The following is a 19110-nucleotide window of genomic DNA, read 5'->3' as shown; positions in this document are numbered from 1 at the left end:
TAACATGTTATCTTCGGCTTATAGGTATATATAATGTTACACGCATATATGCGAAGAATCCTTGAAAATACACGCTCCGTATCGTACATGCAGTCGAAGGGGTAAAGTAATAGTATAAGATAACACTGTACCTAATCGGAGTGTCGAAGAGCGGAAAAGAAACGAGTTTACATACATGCATACGTACATACGTACATACATGCATGAATACACAAGTGATAACATATTGAGAAATATAGATAGGTATAAGCATGTATAACGTGTACCTATAACAGAAGAAGAAGATTAAAAAAAAGACAATGAGAGATAAAGAAAGCGAGACGTATGACTGCGGCAGGGCGAAAAAGTTGGATCAAAGAAGATGAGGAAGGAAAGAAAGAGGGATAGAGAAACAGAAAAAAAAAAATGAAACAAAAAATAACCAACCCAAGATCGTGACGTGTATAATAGTTTACAAGTGCAACGGTGGCACACCACCGGCGGTATTTATAACCGCATACACGAATGTCAGTAATAAGTATAACAGAGGGCTACGTGCATACGTACACGGTGGGCATAAAACTCTTGTAATGCTTGCTATCATCGGATATATACATACATACACGGTATATACCTATGCAGTTACACGAATCGGTACCGCACCCTCCACGTGTACCGGTATAACAAATAACAAAAGCAATAACAATAGTAACAACAATAATAATATTCCAACTACGGAGACTTTATTCATGCATGTACAACTGCAAGGGAAACGCACGTTGCGCACGCACGCAACAAAAACATTCACTCAATTCTATGTGTGTACGTATATATATGTGTATATGGCTATGGATATATATATATATATATATCTCTAGCTAGCGCGTTGGTTCTCTCGTCGCACGCGAGTCGTTGCAGCAGCAGCAGCAGCAGCAGGAACATTGCAGGATGACGCGTTCGTCTGTATAGGTATAAAAGCCAATGCATACGGATATGGGGCAGGCAGGCAGAGAAGCAAGCAAGCAAGCAACAGGCAGCGAGAGACGGAGAATGGGGGATGGGGGAGGAGGGCGAACGACGAAGAGCTGCATCGTCGAGAGTAACGGCGGAGGCGGGGCGAGGAGTAAGAGGGGAGGGACAGACGGGGTGAATTGCCGCCGACAAGGTCACTGCATTATACGTGTACCTCCGCCTTGCCTCTCCGCTCCCCTCCCCTCCTCTCCTCTCCTCGCCTCTCCTCTCCTCTCCTCTCCTCTCCTCTCCTCTCTTCTCCTCTCCTCTCCTCTCCTCTCCTCTCCTCTCCTCTCCTCTCCTCTCCTCTCCTCTCCTCTCCTCTCCTCTCCTCTCCTCTCCTCTCCTCTCCCTCCCTCCCTCTTTCCGTAAGCCGCGATACCAGCCACCTTCCTCCGCCACCCTAACCTGCTGCACCGCGCGACAAACGCATCGAGCGAGAAAGAGTGCGAGCGAGAGAGAGAGAGAGAGAGATTCACACGGACACGAGATGACGCCTTGCACACAAGAGAATGCAACCACCCTGACGCTACTACATCCTTTCCTCCTAAGCTTGACGCGGTGATTCTCGCCTCTTTCCTTCTTCCCTGTCGCATACCGCACATGGTATAATATAAACCTGTGCAAGGTATATTCAACTATCATACAGAATATCGACGTTGCACTGTTCCTATACGAGTGTGCGCGAATTGAATTTCACTGCAATTACAGTCATCCGTTTTATGCGTGTGGGTGTGAGACCCGAAACAGGAAGAACATTGAATAACACAACTGTATGTATAATAATGTAAATGTATTGCAGCGATTACCGGTACGTTTCTTTGTTAAATTGAATTCAATTTAATTCTCGTTTTATACTGTACAATGAAAATTTCCCAGTCATCCGATCATCCGATTGTTTTTCTTTATACACACGATTACGTAATTTATAACCATCGTAACTGCATATACGAAATTGCGCGTAAGAAATTAACGCGAACTGCATGATAGGTAGAGCAACGCCGATGTAACTGTACACACGACCGCAGTGATTCTGAAACGGCCAATTCTTTGGACAAGACTCTTACGTTGGCGCTTACCGCTGGCCAGCCGTGAAACAGCCTGAATTTTCACAATCATAACATTCTTGGATTAGATTCGATCGACGGTCATGGGGTAAGTTATGTTTACAAAGAATGAACCGGTTTCGCGTCTGACCGGCGGTGGCGCTGCGGGCTGAAATTTTCCATTGTCAGTGCAACTAATTGACTTGCCCAACAAGTTGGCCGTTTCAGGATCACAGCGGGCGTGTGTACACTGCGACGTGGATAATGGTACCGTCAGTAAATGTTACTATACATTGCAAAATGAAGGAAGATATTTATCCTATTGATGATAACGGACATGTGGAGTATGCGGCACGACCGTTGACAACCGCGGAAGAAGAGTTTGGTAGATACTCGGTTGCATTGGACAACGTCAACACCTACATACGTATGTACATTTGGGGACAATGAATCTGAGACGGCTAATTTTTTTTACACTAGACAGTTATGTTGGCAACACAGAGAAACCTACAGCGCCACAGTCGGCCGAACGCGAAACAAACTCAATCTCAATAAACGTAACATAACCCATGACCGTCGAATATAACCTTAGAATACATGTTAAATCCAACAAGTCATTATCCCCGCGGTATTCTAAGGTTATGTTACGTTTACTGAGATTGAGTTTGTTTCGGGCTCGGCCGGCTATGGCGCTGTAGGTTTCTCTGTGTTGCCAACATAAAACAACTGTCTGGTGTAAAAAATTAGCCGTCTCAGATTCATTGTACCCAAGTGTACGTCTATAAATCTACGTTTTTCTCCATTTCTACATCGCACACGGGTAAAATAACAATAAAAAAAATATCATTAAACACGGATACGTCTGTATACAACGGTGTTTGTTAATTTTCTTATAATCATTATTATTATTATTATTATTGCTGCTGTTGTTGTTGTTGATTTTACTTCACAGGCACGGCTAGGTAGGGTGAAAACGACGCCATTGCAGCGCTAATGCTGATGTCGCGACCCGCGATAATACGTATACGTTGTAGCAAAATACACAATACCTCCGCTACTGCTCCTACAGCAAACTACTTGACGGCGAGCAGCCGACGCGTCGACGGTAGGGGGCAGAGACCCAGGAAGGACGCGGATACTGCCGCTTGTTATCTACCTATGTATGCGTTCACGCCGCCGCGTGACTCTGTGCAACGCTCCACACACAACAAACAAACAAACAAACAAGCAAGCCATCGGATACATACGTACACGCGAAATGTTGCTCCCATGTGTACGAACCCTTAGATTAATTCTGGTACATTCAACGCCACCATTAACATGAGGAAACAGTTGCCAGTGATTGGCTTTAATGTGTCACAATCAATCTAAGAGTTCGCACGTATTATATGTATGTACAAGTTTACCGCATATCGGCGAAAGTTTCAGTAATTTCTATCTACTTATTAATTTTCCCAGCGAGAATTCTTTCTTTTCCTATCCCTCGAGCAAAGATGAAAATCGTCGAGAAATTTTCCGGGGAAAAAAACCAACAAGGAAATTGAGAAAACAACAACCGTTCACTGCAGTGCACAGCATGTTTGTTATACCGCTCGATATACGTGTAACGGCGCATTTGCCTGTTTTTTTTTTCGTTCTTCGTTTCCTTACTCCCTCTTTTTATCAGCTTTTACTCATGCACAGCCCGGATGGTGGAAGCGGCAGCACCGCAAGTCAAAGGCTACCAGTTCACAGACGCAATGCAACGTATATACCTATAATGTGCAACGTACATTGTTTATGAATATACAGACAGAGTATGCACCGCGACCGCGATACAGAATAACGAGAAAATAATGCAATATTGTGCGAAAAGATCCGAAGAGGAACGATTGAAAAAGTGAGATATATTTATACTATAAGAGATAAATGGGAAGGCAACAAAAAACAAAGATCTGGCATAACGAAGATACGCGACCGCGTGTATAAATAATTGCCGCAATTTATTTTTAAACCTATATACCATATACCTATTGTACGTACACATATACAAAATATGGCAGAATTTGTATTACATAATACCGCGTGAATCGAAGAGAAGACGGTATTTTATGTAAACATATAATAACGATGAAAAGAAGGCTGCACAATTTCGTTCAATGCAAACCGGCACTTGACTTATAAAAAGCGAGTCTGCGGAAGACGGTGTGTCTGCATAAAGTGGTTACATGTAACGTATACCTATATGTATCGGTATAATGCAACGCGATGTGTAATAAAAATCGCTCCTAACCTATCCCAACGCAATTAAATCATAGACGTGCAGGAAGTTGATACCGAGCGAGCACATATTTACACATACGCATATAATAGAAAACGTATAGCGTATAAGATGAGTGGGATATATTTATAGTTTCATTTATCAGTTGATAAATAATGGCATTGCGGTCTCACTGGGTACTCTGTCATAAAACGTTGGGCATACAGGTACGAATGCGAGCGAATCATAGATTGGCATACAAAGAACGTTTCCGCTTTTCATTAATCTCTTCCTTTGTTATTAACAACGAATATTTCGACTAACCCTCTTGTTTAATGCCGGTGTCAAGTCATTGCACTCGTTTATGTATACGTAACTTGTTGCTGTAGCATGTGCAGAAGGGTAATTGAAAAACAGTCTTGAAAACAACATGTTATCATAGCTGTATGGATGTGATATGTAGCTTAGTTAGGTTAGGTTAGTCGCCGTGATGATTCAGCCTTCGTTAAATAACATTGCACGCACCTGCAATGCTAATATTTTGTACGATATAAAACATTAAACGAGAAAAAAAATATAAGCCGTTTCAAGAATCGCATTCGACTATCCTCCACCATGTTTAAAACCTTAAAATAGTGTCAACCAGTTGCAGTGCGAAAAAAAATCTCTAAAATTCCCATCTCATGAAACTCAGCAGTGCAACAATGTAACCGAGATCACACAGATATTTATTTTTTTCATAAACATTCATACGAAAGATGGAAATCCATCACACCTTTCCTCACGCTTCAAGGTACGTGTGTACCAGGTATTGACACGTTTACACCCAATTATTGACCCCTTTTTATATTGCAAAATTATACACCGACGGCACAAATTGCGAATTTCTCGATGACTAAAACCAATTGCTAGAGGGTCGTAGACAATAAATTTATTTTTTGATAATTTCAGAACTAAGGGTCAAACAGATGCAACGAAAAAAGGTCAATAACTGGTACACTTACCTCAAGGATGTATCAAACCTAAGATCATAAATTCACCTCGATGAACTTCAGCTGCACTTTCAAATTTTCGTTGTATCATATTTCTGTTTCCACAGCTCTTCAATTCTATACTGCACGTTAGATGCATCCTTGTTAATTTCCTGTTCTATGAAAACCCGGCGAATGCGGTAGAGAAGGCGGTTGTGTGCGCGTTGTGCCGCGCTAGATAGGTGCTCGAATTGAAAATAAAACGACTATGACGTCGATGAGGAGGAGGAGGAGGAGGAGGAGGAGGAGGAGGCGAAGCTTGTATCCCCCTTCCTTTCCCTTACTTTCCTTTCCTTTCCGCTGCTCCGCTATTCTCTCGCGCTTCTCGCGGCGCGCGGTCTCTAGGACTAGGACTAGGACGACGACCACGTCTAGGTCTGGGTCTAGGTCTAAGTCTAGGTCTAGGTCTAGGTCGCCGAGACGGTGGGGAGGTCGAAGGCGTGGCCCGTTATCCCCTGCTTAGCGGCGGCTCGGCTCACTTCCCGTCCACACTTTCATCTTCCTCCTCTCTTCTTCTTCTTTATTTCTTCTTATTCTTCGAGTGGCGTTGCACGCGAAACGACGACCACCTCTCCTCAGTTTCCTTCTTCACATGCGCGCTCACACACACATACACGTAATATTACCTTTATCTCTATTACACGGTATACGCACGCAACGCGATGTTGCAACCTTTTGTACAACATGGGTAAAAAAAAAACCTACGATTGCTACACAGTATCAACGCGAATCGAGTTTTATTTTTTTTATATCTACCCAACTATTATAACTGTTTGTTTTATCAGATATTTCAAGCGTGAATAAAAACGAAGTTGGATCGCACATTCGTATATGCACTAGTAGTAGCTCTTCCGTTTCATCGAGCGATTGACGAATTTGCAAGAAAAAAAAAGAGAAAAGAACGGCAAAAAAAAAAATTCATTCCAATGTATATTAAGCTTCCTTATCAACCTGCTTTCATACTTCAAAATTTCCTTGTCCGAGAAACTTTTCTTTTCAATTTCTTACATCGCATGTACAAATTACACTAATTACTAATATTTGAACCGCAACTACGTACGCATGTATAGTAATTACTGTGACAAACAAAGAAATAAATAAATGAATGAAATGTACCCCAAGTGTAACATTTTTGCAAGCCTGACTAGAGATTTCTGTACTGTTTCTTCTGCTGCAATGACGAAATTTCTCTGTATAAAATTCCTGTACTACAGATATACATATACATATGTATATATCACGCGAGAGTGTATAAATACATATTATCCGTATCGTCGTTGACCCAGTGGGTGTTCTTATACATATCACACAGACCCACTCCCGTAAACACAAACAAACACACACACACAAACACCTCAGTTACGTACATAAAACTCGGTACGAGGATTTGTTGGGAAAAACGAAAAAAGCAATTATTTTTAAACCGTCCAATCATCGTATAACTGTTGCACGTCGGTATGTGAACATAACGCGCACACTTCTACACAGCCCGTGCATATTTATACCTCTAGTAGCTAAATAAGAAACGAGATGTGTACGAAGTTTTAACCGGTCCAAGTGTTTTATTTATTATTTCATTTTTTCTCCCGCGTTTTCCTTTTTTCACTTTTTCACCCTGCACTTCCATAAAACGACAAATTTCAGATTTTATCATTTTCTCGAAGAATGAATAAGAAGCAGAAAAAAAAAACAGAATCGAGCTATATATATATCTGCAGTTTGTATTTTTGATAGCATACATGAATAGCGTGCGCGTACAATTAAATGTAGCAAAAAAAAAAGTCTCGCACCCTATCGAAGACAACATAACATAGTCCAAAACGAAATTCACGCATGTGTATGATAACAATTATACAACTACAGAGAATTCAAGCAGCATGTATTAATATGCAAGATTTGATACTCGGTGCGATTGGCGGTATAAGAAACAAATGACATATTTTCGCCATGACAAACGCGATCCGTTTTAATATTATCATACGCGTATTCAGCCGCTGTGTATTATATCATGATATATACAATATACATATATGATAACGATTTATAAAACACACGATATTTATATTCTATCATCGGCTAGAAAGACGCGTGACAAATTTTATTTTTATATACATACCCCACCTATAATTGTCAGCGTATATTATTACACCTAACGCAAAGTTTCGCCGTTCGATTTTCAACCGAACGAATAAAACAACAATAATAATAATAATATTATAATATCGTTTGCGTAACCATCCGCACCAGCGGCACCTCGTGCGCAGATTTCACTTTTTCAAGGTATAATATTGGTCAATTTTCTTTGGTCAGAGGCCGCGGCTACGATCCTTCGACGGTATAAACGACGCAACGTGGATAACTTTATTAGGGCTGAGAATTTTCGTAACTCGTTTCGAGCAGTTATACGCTTTCGTATAACGTATGTGTAATACCATAAAAAGTGACGCCGCTCGTATGTCGAACTATAAATATCGATTCAGCAATATCATTCATTTCACGGGTATATTCAGGAATTTTGTCGGGCCATAATTGCAATTAAGAACGAATTATAATATATCTATTGCGTTGAAAGTGATTGGTTATCGTTAGCCAGCCGTTGCGCGATAATCTAATATAGGTGTGTATACATGAATCGTGGATTACTGTGATACCGGTACAAGCATCATCATCATCATCATCATCATCATCATCATCATCATCATCATCATCATCGATAGTATAAGCATCAGCAGCCTGGTAAAATTTTATTCTATTTTTTCACCGAGCATCGTCGCGCAGTGTGCAGTTATATACGCAAGCAGAAAGTAAATGGGTACATACATACGTAGGTATAAACATATAACGATTAGTATATGCTTATGTATGTGACGCAGAGAGACATAGATTCGAACGAATGCACAGAAGCGGCATTTAATTGTAGAGGTGAAAAACCGTGTGGCGATGAGCCATGAGCCTTATTCTCGCGGCAATTTAAACTTTAGGTTTATAGGTATAGAGTACACACCTAAAGCTGGCTGACGCGTCTCTCTTGCTTGCGGCGCTTTAAAAATACACCGGCGAAATACTTGATCTAGGGCAACCAGGACATCCATTTCTATCCCTCTCTCTTTCTCTCTCGTCTCCTCTCGTCTCGTCTCTTCGCGACCGTCACGCCACTGGCAGCAACAACCGCGAGAAGTCACATTTATTTATTTATTTTTTTTTACAAATTCCCTCCCCCCTTTCTTTTTTTCTAGCTCGTTGCCGTGTCTCCTTCTCTATTTTTTTTTTTAAACACACACGCACCGTATAAATGCATCGCGTTTACATCGGCATGGAAAAACATACGGCAAATTCGTGCCAAAAACAAAAAAGAAACAAGTGATGTTAAACGGTATGTATAGTGCGGAAATAAGTATAGATTATTTGCTGTTCCGTCTTCTTATTCTTCTTCGTCGCGTTTCTCTCTTACCTCCTCACCACTAATTTTCTGTTCTATAATTCTATCTGTCTCAGTTCCTCTCGTTCGTTCGTTCGTTCGTTCGTTCTCTTGTTCGTTCGTTGACATTAAAGATCGCATTAGCACACAAAAGCTTTTCCAAAGTTTATACAGAATTGTTCTATACCATACACGATGCACGCAGCAGCGGTAATTTCGTATATGCATACCTCTATATAATTTACACATACTTTTGAACATCTCATGTCGACACACCTGAACACTTGTGTATACGCAAGAACGAATAATATGCTATCCATCCAAGAGTGTGTGTGAGTGTGTGTGTGTGTGTGTCTGTGTGTCGGAAATGAAATCATTAAAAAACATTCTGATACAGAGAGAGAGAGAGAGAGAGAGAGAGAGAGAGAGAGAGAGAGAGAGAGAGAGAGAGAGAGAGAGAGAGAGAGAGAGAGAGAGAGAGAGAGAGAGAGAGATGTGTGTGTTAAAAAAAAATGGAAAAAGAAAAAAAACGAAAGTAAGACGCGGATTCGAATAAAGCATAATGTGAAAAATAAAAAAATCGGCGAATGATAATATTGTAGAACATGCGATACATACAGTTACCTACCCGGTGGTGTACATGAGAAAATATACGCGTATTAAAATTGCATACAGGCATCTTCAGAGAGAGAGAGAGAGAGAGAGAGAGAATAAAAGTGTAAATGTGCCCGTTGCGAGGATTGTATAATAATAACCATGAGTAGGTACGTAAGTGGCTGTAGCCGCGTTGCGTCATAATGATTTTGTAATTTGTATACCTGTACAATATCAATTGCAGGTATAAGGGGGAAACGGCGAGTCTCCTCCGGACTTTCCCCACCTTGTACTGGTTGTACGACCGCGACGCAGACGCGAACAAGTATATCCGTGCGCCTGTGAAAAGGTGCTGTTTGCTTTTATTTTTCTTTTTCTTTCCCTGTTAAAGACGACCAAATTATATTTCTTCCAACTATAATGAATTTCGTAGGAAAATTCAGCATCGAGAGGTTATAACTGTTACACACCTTACAGACAGTAATAATTTAAGTTGAATTTTCAAAATGTTTTAAAACTGCAAAATTGTACGCATGCATAAATGAGGCATTCCACCCCAAACCGACCTACATCTGACCTTCACGATCGGCGACTTTTGTTATTTTCAAATATGGTGTAGAGTGTACCAAAAAAGAAACATCTTGCACAGAGTTTTACATTTTTAGGATCACGGGTTTGATTTTACTGCTCCGAAAAACACGAAAACCCAATTATCAAACCTATAGACCCAATCGATTGCTTCAAATTTTTTTCAAAAATTCTTAGTCAAAACACGAAACTTTTTTTTGAGACCAAAATGGAAATGGGCAAACTTTTGGTTTCGAAGCTACAGGCGAAAACAAGTAATAACAAGTGAGATAAATCGAATTAAATATAAATTTAAGGAATACAACTTTATATTTCATTCGTTTTTTCTCACTATATATGTATTGACAGAAGGACGAAAATAATTCTTTCGTTTCTCAAATAGTAATATTTTTTTTCCAACAGTGTGATAAAAAAAAAAAAATAATAATAATAATAATAATAATAATATTAAAAAAAAGAGTTGTATAGCTAGGGAAGTTAAGGGATAATGGGGGAGTGACGAAATCGATCAGTTTTTCACGATTACACGATCACAGTGACTTAGTAATAATGCTGTTGGACACACAAGTTGCCGGACAATATATGTATAACACTGCGCGATTATATCTAGCGAGCTGCTGAGTTCGTTTGAAGTATCACTAAGTGAAAGGGAACCCGTTGCAAGTTTGCGATATATATATGCATGTGCCTGTGTGTGTGTATATTTATATACATATTTAAGAAAGCAACAGATAAACACAGACACGTACACAATTCTGTTTCTGCTGCTGCTGGTGCTGGTGCTGGTGCTGCATGGTAGACGGTAAATACAATTCCACAATACCGGCGGCAAACGGAGATTGAAAATATCACCGGCGAGTCGCTCGTGACCCAGTTACAACGTGTGGTACAGGTTTACCGCATACTAAGACGATGATCACGATGATGATGATGATGATGATGATGATGATGATGAGAGTTTGCTACCTACTACATGTACTTTTGTACACCTATAAAAAAAGTCGACTATGTACTCTCGACGTCCCAGATTCACTTCCTGCACAACGCGTTGCATGCAGTTTTCTTTTCTTTTCTTTTCTTTTCTCCTTGCATTGCGCCACGAAACAGTGGGTACTATAATAAGCAGCTGGCAGCCGGTCACGTGTTCTCCGATGTAAAGAAAGAGAGAAAAAAAGAACACTCCAATCCATTTCCACCCATATGTTGTCGGAATTTGAGAAAACCCGATTTCAGGTTATTATACCTATATAAGTCACAGACAGCTGGTACGTTGATGAGAATAAATAATGTATCAACGAGCTTCGGCAAGATTCTCTTTAAGACCGATCGTCGCAAAAAAATCTTTCCGCTGAATCTGAGAACTGCTATTCCGAACGGCGGGTGAATGATATTGATATTTCACATCATCTATCCAACGACAACGCAGGTACAGCGATTCGAGCTTAAAACATACCGCGCAAACACAACGTATAAAGATAAAGGACAACTCACGTGTCGGTGGTTGGCGGTAGTGAAGATGCTGTAAACTTTGGTGCTGGTGATGGTGGTGGTGGTGATGGTGGTGGCCTGGCGGTGGTCCCATGGCCGGTCCCATGCCGTGATTATTGCCGGCATGGTGGTGATGAGGAGGACTACTTCTGTGCGGATGGTGATAGCTGGCCGGGGCGTGTTGATGATGGGGATGCTGGTAAGAGGGCGTGAGGAAACCACCGGCAGTCGTCTGGTAGACGCCCGGACTGTGACATGCTGATCGTCCCAGAGCTGCGTTCAAAATTCAAGTTTCGACAATGCGGACGCGTTATACGGTATGATCGGCGGACCAACCAGTGAAATAAAAAAAGAATCACACAGGGTAGATAGAGAGAGAAATTAAATTTCAGACGGCTGAATTCTCTGCATCTTCCAGCAGTCTTCCGACTACTTTCGCCAATTCCTTATGGACAGTTTGAGACCTCCTCTTCATATTCATCGTCTTCTTCTTCCAATTAGTCTCGTACCAGAAAATTCCTGATAATGATGATACGTGTGCAGAAATTGTTCATTCGACTTACCTGTCGTCAAGTGGGAGTGATGAGAAGCCAGCGTGGATTGCAGCGCCGAGTTTGGATTTAGACGCGCCTTGAGCAACATATTAGCGTCTTCGTTGCCGCCTGAAGATGTGCTGGATTCAACATCGCTGACACCGCTGTCAGCCGGACTCGCCGGCAGTGATCCACCGCCTGTGAAAACGGACAAATTTTAATTTTTCGTAATCGTAGTTTTATTAACATATCACATTTCCTTTCCCCAACCCCTCTGTTGCAGCCAAATCATCTTATAAGTAAATCACAGATTATATCTCGCGGTAATCGCGGATATTCCGTTTCATACTGTTTTTCTCGCTGTCAAACGTATACCTTAAATGATTGAGGAATAAAAAAAAGAAATAGGATCATTCGTACAGGGAAGAAGATTTAAATGTGATTGTACATGTATATAGTTTCAAATGAAAATAGTAATATATGAATATATTCGCATCGCGATCAAAATTCTGTGCACAGGGTGGTGATAAAGAAAAAAAAACAAAAAAAATTGTTCCAAGTACTGTATAAGAATAAATTACGCCGAATAATATAGCGCACAACATCAATTTATAGAATAATTGCTCAAAGCCGATTACGGTTAAGGCCATATTAAAAACCACGTATACCACTTCCGAGAATCCCAGTTCTAGAATAACGAGAGTGGAAATATCATACAGGAAGAAGAAAAGATAAAGAGTGAACGAGTAAACGTAAACTGATTGTTGTTACTGTCAAAACCGCAGATATTGTGTCGCGTAAGGATTTGAAATGAAACGAAAAAAAAAATAAAATTAAAAAAAACCGTCACAATACCGTCTGTTTATCCAAATGTAATACATATATGTGTGTGTGCGTGTGTGTGTGCATGTGTGTAATATATAATAGGTGGGAATAGAAAAAACACAGTCTCGCAACACAGGCTGGATATAAAAAGAATAGAATAGAATTTGACTAAGAAAAATTTCATTGTTACAATAACGATAAAATTCTATGGTAAAATGAGTATCGTTACTGGAATGACTGAAAAAAATTTAGTTTGCCTAATTTAGTAATGGTCAATGTTTGTACATTTTCCGATTATAAAGTACAGACGCACAAAATCTGTTTCTTCGTAATAGTCGATTAGATTATTTCCATTGAAAATATGCCCTCAAACATCATCGATTTCTGATACGTCGATAGTATCAAATTATCGCAAAAACAGTCGGAAGAACATAACATATCTATCTATAAATAGTGCGATCGGCGATTTATTAATATAAAAGAATTACAGTAACACTAGATCGCACCAAATTTCCCTTACTACAAGAGGAACAAAATTGACATTAATTTTGTGGCCAAAACTGTAATGTTTTTCGGTCATAGCTGTAAGGAAAATGAAGAAAGAAAGAAAGAAAGAAAAAAAGAAAAAGAAAAATACAACAAGAACAACATTGACCGCAACTGGACATTTCTCAATTCGTTGAATCAAGACTAATGCATGAGGATAAACTGACCAGGGGTGTTCGTCGTGGCGAGCGATCCATTCGAGTACCCTTGCTGTCCCATCTGTCCGTGAGCAGTGGTTAAATGACGAGCATACCCGTTCTGCAATCCGGCAATGCCATGCTGCTGGGGGTGCTGAGAAAGTATGTCGTGAAGTAGTCTCGCACCGGTTGTCGAACCGGGCTCCGCCTTGATGCTGGCCAATCCGAGTACCTCTTTATCCCCCGTGTCGTGTGCCGGTTGAAGTTCCCTCGTGTCGACTGGAATTAGAGAAAACATTGACATAGCCGTTAGAGTACATTTTCGATATTTCTGCTTCTTCTTTCAATTTTTCATTATTTTTAGTCTGACTTGGAAAAAAAAAAAGAATCTCGTCGTTATTGCGTGATAATTATGATTCCGAATGCAAAATATAACCTCTGACGACGAAGAAAGTTGAGAGAGAAATAAAATTTTATACATTATATTTATAATGTATATTAGGGGGGTTAGCTTTTTTGAGGAAGAATGTTTTTACGACGCGATACGTGTAGGTAACAGAGTGTCAAATGTTACCGGTGAAGACAACTCCGCCATCTTGCGGATAATATCTCATCTATGTCAAGTCAATTACGGAGCTACCTGTCCCGCTTTTGTTCACCAACGTTTCGCAGAATTTATGCAAATCCTCCCCTTGCCTTGTGTCCAATTGTCTGTTTTCTGAACCCGAATGTAAATATTTACCTTCCGCTATGCTTTCGTCTAGTACGCGAACCATGAGCGTTGTTCATAAATGACGTGAACTACCTCGAACTAAGATGCTTTGACTATACAAGTGACGCAGTTGGAATTTGAAGGTTATGATTCGGAGTAGAAGATTTTTATTTGTTTACAAAACACAGCCGTAGATGTCACTTGTAACACTGTTCAAATCCTACTAATTTTTCCATGCTTATTCCTTACACTATTCCTTCGCCAATTTAAAAAAAACACTAACAACAAGAAGAAAAGGATATTAAAAAAAAAACCGAGTAGATCAATCTGTTTAGAGCCGTATTTCTCAGAGCAACGAAGAACGGCTTCGATGCACCGAGTCTAAGAAATGGGATGAGGCTGAAGTTGATAACGTTAAAGTAACGAAACATGAGAAAAAAAAGGTTAGGTTATCAAAATGACACTATGTTTTGTCTGTCATAGCTTACTACATTTGAGAAATCTCAAAAACGTGCGGAGTAATGATTTAGAGTAAGCACGCATCCTTAGAGTAACGTTCACCAACTTCATTCTCATGAAATAGGCACATATCTGTTGCACTAATGGTAGTGCTTTCTTTGTATGCAACAAGTGTTTCTCGGATTTGTTAAATTGTTGTCATTTAATATATTATAAAGATATAAAGAAGAAAAAAGTATCCTACTCACGTTACAGTAACAATAGGAAAAAAAAACCGTTTATCGAGAGAAAACAAATGTTTTCGATACGATTGTCCCATGATGTGTCTGTGATACAAAGTGTTAATTCGATTCTTAATAATATCAACGAGCCTTATTATTAAACTAAAAAAAAAAAAAGTAAGCGCGAAGGTCAATGAATTTGGGAAAACAATAACCAGTCAGAATTGATGAATAATGAGCGAGAAAAGAGAATATTTTGTAAAAATTCTTACAACTGACACGGCTCTCCCTTACGTATATGTATAATGATCATACGAGAGCTGAAACGCTTCGTTTCGTCTAAGCGGTTGTGAGTATTCGTTCATTTGTGTGTGTTTGCGAGCACGAAGTAAACGTATATTATAGCTGCAATCCAGCGTCGGAGAGTCTCGTGTAAAGGAAGTGAAAGCCCAACGCTTGCGATTCTCCTTGACCCACTCATGTACAATCCTCTTTTTAATGCAATAATTCTCCCTTCCTTAGACTCGCTGTTCTAGCTTGTGTTGTTGTTCTTATACATACACAGGCCGGAATTCCCGGTGGCTGGTGCTTAAAATGCGTCAGTTTCATTGAGCAATACCATTCTATCTCTTTATTTATTTTTTTTTTTCATCTCTCTTCCTCTCGGTTTGTCGATTCATCTTTTGCCAAATTTCGCATATAAATTCGATCGTAATTAAGTTTTAACAATTTTTTTTTTTATCGTCGATCAGTTATACGATATAAAAACCACCATATTATACGAAAAATAAATCCCAGCAACAAAAACACAACGAAAGTTAAAGGTTTAATTGAAAAGTAAAACTCAAGTCAAGAAAAGCTTTCTTCGACTCGGAAAAAATAGAATTTAACAATATGGTAATATGATTTCACTATAATTTAGTCAATATAACCAAGTGTCGAGAGTTTTTAAGATTATGGAGCTGATACTAGCTGCCGAATCACGAGAAGTTCTGAAACGTATAAGTGAGTTACACAACAAAAAAAAAAAAAATTACTACACGGATCGACGATGGTTCAATACATTTCTGATAAACAATTTTTAGAGATAAACTCTCATTGACACTTTTCCCTAGAATCCTATCGCTTGATAAAGACTTTTCTGCCATTACCGCGTCATTTCGGATCTGCCAATGCTCGACGTCTTATGCGTGATGCTTAAACACAGTGAAGGATCAGATTTCTTGTGCGTGGATAAAATAAAAAAAAAAAGAAGAAATACTACCCATATGTATCCGCTTTTTTCCTCTTCCACCAACCTGCATCGATTCGAGAAAAAAATAGAATCGAGAAGGTAAGGCGAAAGGGAAAGAAAAACGTAACGAAAAAAACTGAAAAAAACTAAAAATAAATAAAAAGTAACTTCAGTTACGTCAAGTCCACGACATTCGGAAATATCACATAATATACGCCTGCGGCAAAACGTTGCGCCAGTTCTCCACTTTTTCTTTCTCTCTCCCTCTCTCTTTCTCTCTCTTTCTATTTCTTTATAAAGCGAGACCGACTTCCTTCCCCAGGATGGTTTCAACGTTGCGTTATCATACAATAACCACAACATCGATCACTTCGATCACTTTGCGATCGATATCCCGCCGCACGTATCTAAAAGCGTTGCTTACAAGCGCTAAGCTTCTGGTTGCAAAATTCCGGGAAGTGTGCGACTAGTATGACCAGAGGTGGGAATAAAGGAGAAAAAAAAGAAAAAAAAACTAGAATTAGGGAAAAAGTGAGAGTGCGATCATACTTCTTTTTCTTCTCCTTCGTCTTCGAGGTCCCCTGGGTGCTCCTCTTTCACGTCCGCGTTATCGATCGACACAGAGCTACGCCGACCCATCATCCATCAACCATCGCCCATCACCCAGGCCTAGCCAACCGGCCCAACATAGACTTTACGTACATTTTATATCGACACGCGCGGTTTTTCCTCTTTTTCTCTCATTCTCTCTATCCGTTTATGAAAATCTTCGATTTACGCTCGCGAATAAACGTCAATTGTTTTTTCTATATCCGTTGATACTTTGCTCGCGAACCTTATTACAAGTGTATACAATAATTTATTAACCACATGAGTTGCCACATTCTTTAACCCCATCGATATTGTACCAAGGATTTTGGTACACGTTATTCGCGATGTTCCTTGATGAATTTTAAGGACATAGAGGGAATAGAAAAAAAATTAATTAAAAAAAAAAAAATCAAACTATAATATATTTACAACGCTCATTTGTTGCTGTTACAGAATCAAGAGAATACTTTTTCGTTCGCGAGTGTGAACAGTGCACTTGTTTACTACATGTATTATATTCGAAAATTTCTACAAGAAAACAGAACCATTCAACTATATACGTATAACAGGCATGTACATTAACCGCGCTAATAAACATCAAGTTTAAACGTGACGAGAGTAATTACAATATACCACAGTTTTCCTTCAACCTATATTCTATTTTCTATTTTCTTTCCTTCAAAGTTTCTCCAAACACTAAAAGCACTAGCTACTCTTGATACAGCTTGTAAGAAAATTATCGTACATCGATTAACCGTGTTACGGTTTTACCTATAACAATAGTAAGATATTATTATAAATCGACAAATGCACCAGCGGTAACACGTGTAATTATTTTTCCAAAAAACTAACCAGACGAAAGGTAAGGCAAGGAAAGGAAAAGAAAGGAAAGGAAAGGAAACGTCGCCGTTGCCGGGTGACATGAAAGCTTTGGGCTCTGTATCCGGGGGCAATCAAGGCAAACCAAACCAAGCCGGCAGTCGGCAGGCAGCAGACAGATCGCTTGTACATAGCGTGCGGATGTACGTACGAGTATATAACTATGTTTATATCTATATATGAACACGTGTATGTATATGTATATACGTACGTATACACGAGCACGGAATACCTGCCTGGCAACAACCCCCTAGCACTCGGTGAGTATAACGACAACATGACCAACGCGAGCGAAAAACGGGTGTTGCGATACCCGGGTTTTCATTTCATTTAGTTTCGTTTAATTTCATTTCATTTCATTTCATCTCGTTTCGTTTTTATCTCTGATTATTTATAATCTCGAACAATACGCGTGCATACCGGAATTCCATTTTCTGAAATTTCTTCAACTTTTCACTCTTCGATTTGACTCCCACCGTCGATCAATAAAATTATTAGTATGTAATCTAACGTACGACAAATACCGAACCGAATATAAAGATCAATTTTATTACCTACATGCGTTTAATCGAATCTAATAAATAGTTGTTTTGCATCTGTCGAGGATAGTTTCGCTTATTATATGTATATATATATTATATATTATACATGTTTGTATGTATGCATACCTATTCATACAAATAGGATGAGCGGAAAGATAGGAATAACGAACAAACGAACGAGCAACGCAACGCGACGCAACGCGACGCGACGCAACCAAGGGTAGGTAGGAAAGGGCTGACCTTGGCCGACCTTGAATCACGCCGCCGGCTCGCGCGCAGGAGAAAGGACGAGGTGAAGGAGGGCACGTCTAGTCGCATCGACCGAAACGCCGAGTCGAGTCGTCGTCGCTTCCACCCCCACCCCCAACCCCGCGAACCCCGCCGTCAACCGACGAATTTTTATACACCCTGTATTTTTACGAACTTCCGCTTCGAGCGCCGACTAGACAAAAGATACGTACCTGTGCATAAATTACATATTTATATTGACGGAAAAGTTGTTACAAGGGGGACGCCGTTCCTGTGTTTTACAGACTGTACTCGGGAAAAATTTCAATCTTCGATAAACCTCCAACTCGTACGTTGTTGCGTGTAGATGTGATTTTAATCGAGGTTCGAAATTGAAACTGAACCGCTGTTATAGGTTTCCGATTTTTTGGGTTTTTTTTTTTTTAATCGCTTTTCACACCGCGAACACATGTTCGGTAATATTCGATAACCCTTTCGGTCGCACATTGTTGTGCCGAGTCAACTTTTATAATAAGATAGAATTTTGTCGTTTTCGGGGTTGCTTATTACGAATCTGAGATCAGATTTTGAAAAATCAAGATTTCAAATTCCATCGAATACGGTGAAAAAACTTTACGCAAGGGTTTTCGTGATCGCTCCGATTTCGATTGGATTCGCTATTACGAATTTTCAAATTCTGATTTTAGATTCGTAATCAGCGACCCCGAAAGCTTATAATATTTGTAAAACATGTATAACAAGTGCAGAGGGGTATATTTCTCGAAAATTAATTATTCCTTCAATTTTCA

General features: G+C 39.7%; 1 protein-coding gene across 5 annotated transcripts in view; it reads right to left on the bottom strand.

The window, feature by feature from the left end:
* The window catches only part of LOC107224310 (ecdysone-induced protein 74EF), a 123704-nt gene that overhangs the window by 11962 nt on the left and 92632 nt on the right, over positions 1-19110 (bottom strand). For all 5 annotated transcript variants that reach the window (XM_046736702.1, XM_046736703.1, XM_046736701.1 and 2 more), the window contains 3 exons: positions 13466-13714; positions 11958-12125; positions 11398-11667 (listed from right to left, as the gene is read on the bottom strand). In XM_046736702.1, coding sequence (XP_046592658.1) covers positions 11398-11667; positions 11958-12125; positions 13466-13714 — 687 coding nt within the window. The remainder of the gene's footprint in view (positions 1-11397; positions 11668-11957; positions 12126-13465; positions 13715-19110) is intronic.

The sequence above is a fragment of the Neodiprion lecontei genome, chromosome 4 (assembly GCF_021901455.1).
Source record: "Neodiprion lecontei isolate iyNeoLeco1 chromosome 4, iyNeoLeco1.1, whole genome shotgun sequence".
Taxonomy (NCBI): domain Eukaryota; kingdom Metazoa; phylum Arthropoda; class Insecta; order Hymenoptera; family Diprionidae; genus Neodiprion; species Neodiprion lecontei.
This window is presented reverse-complemented; position numbering and strand designations above follow the sequence as displayed.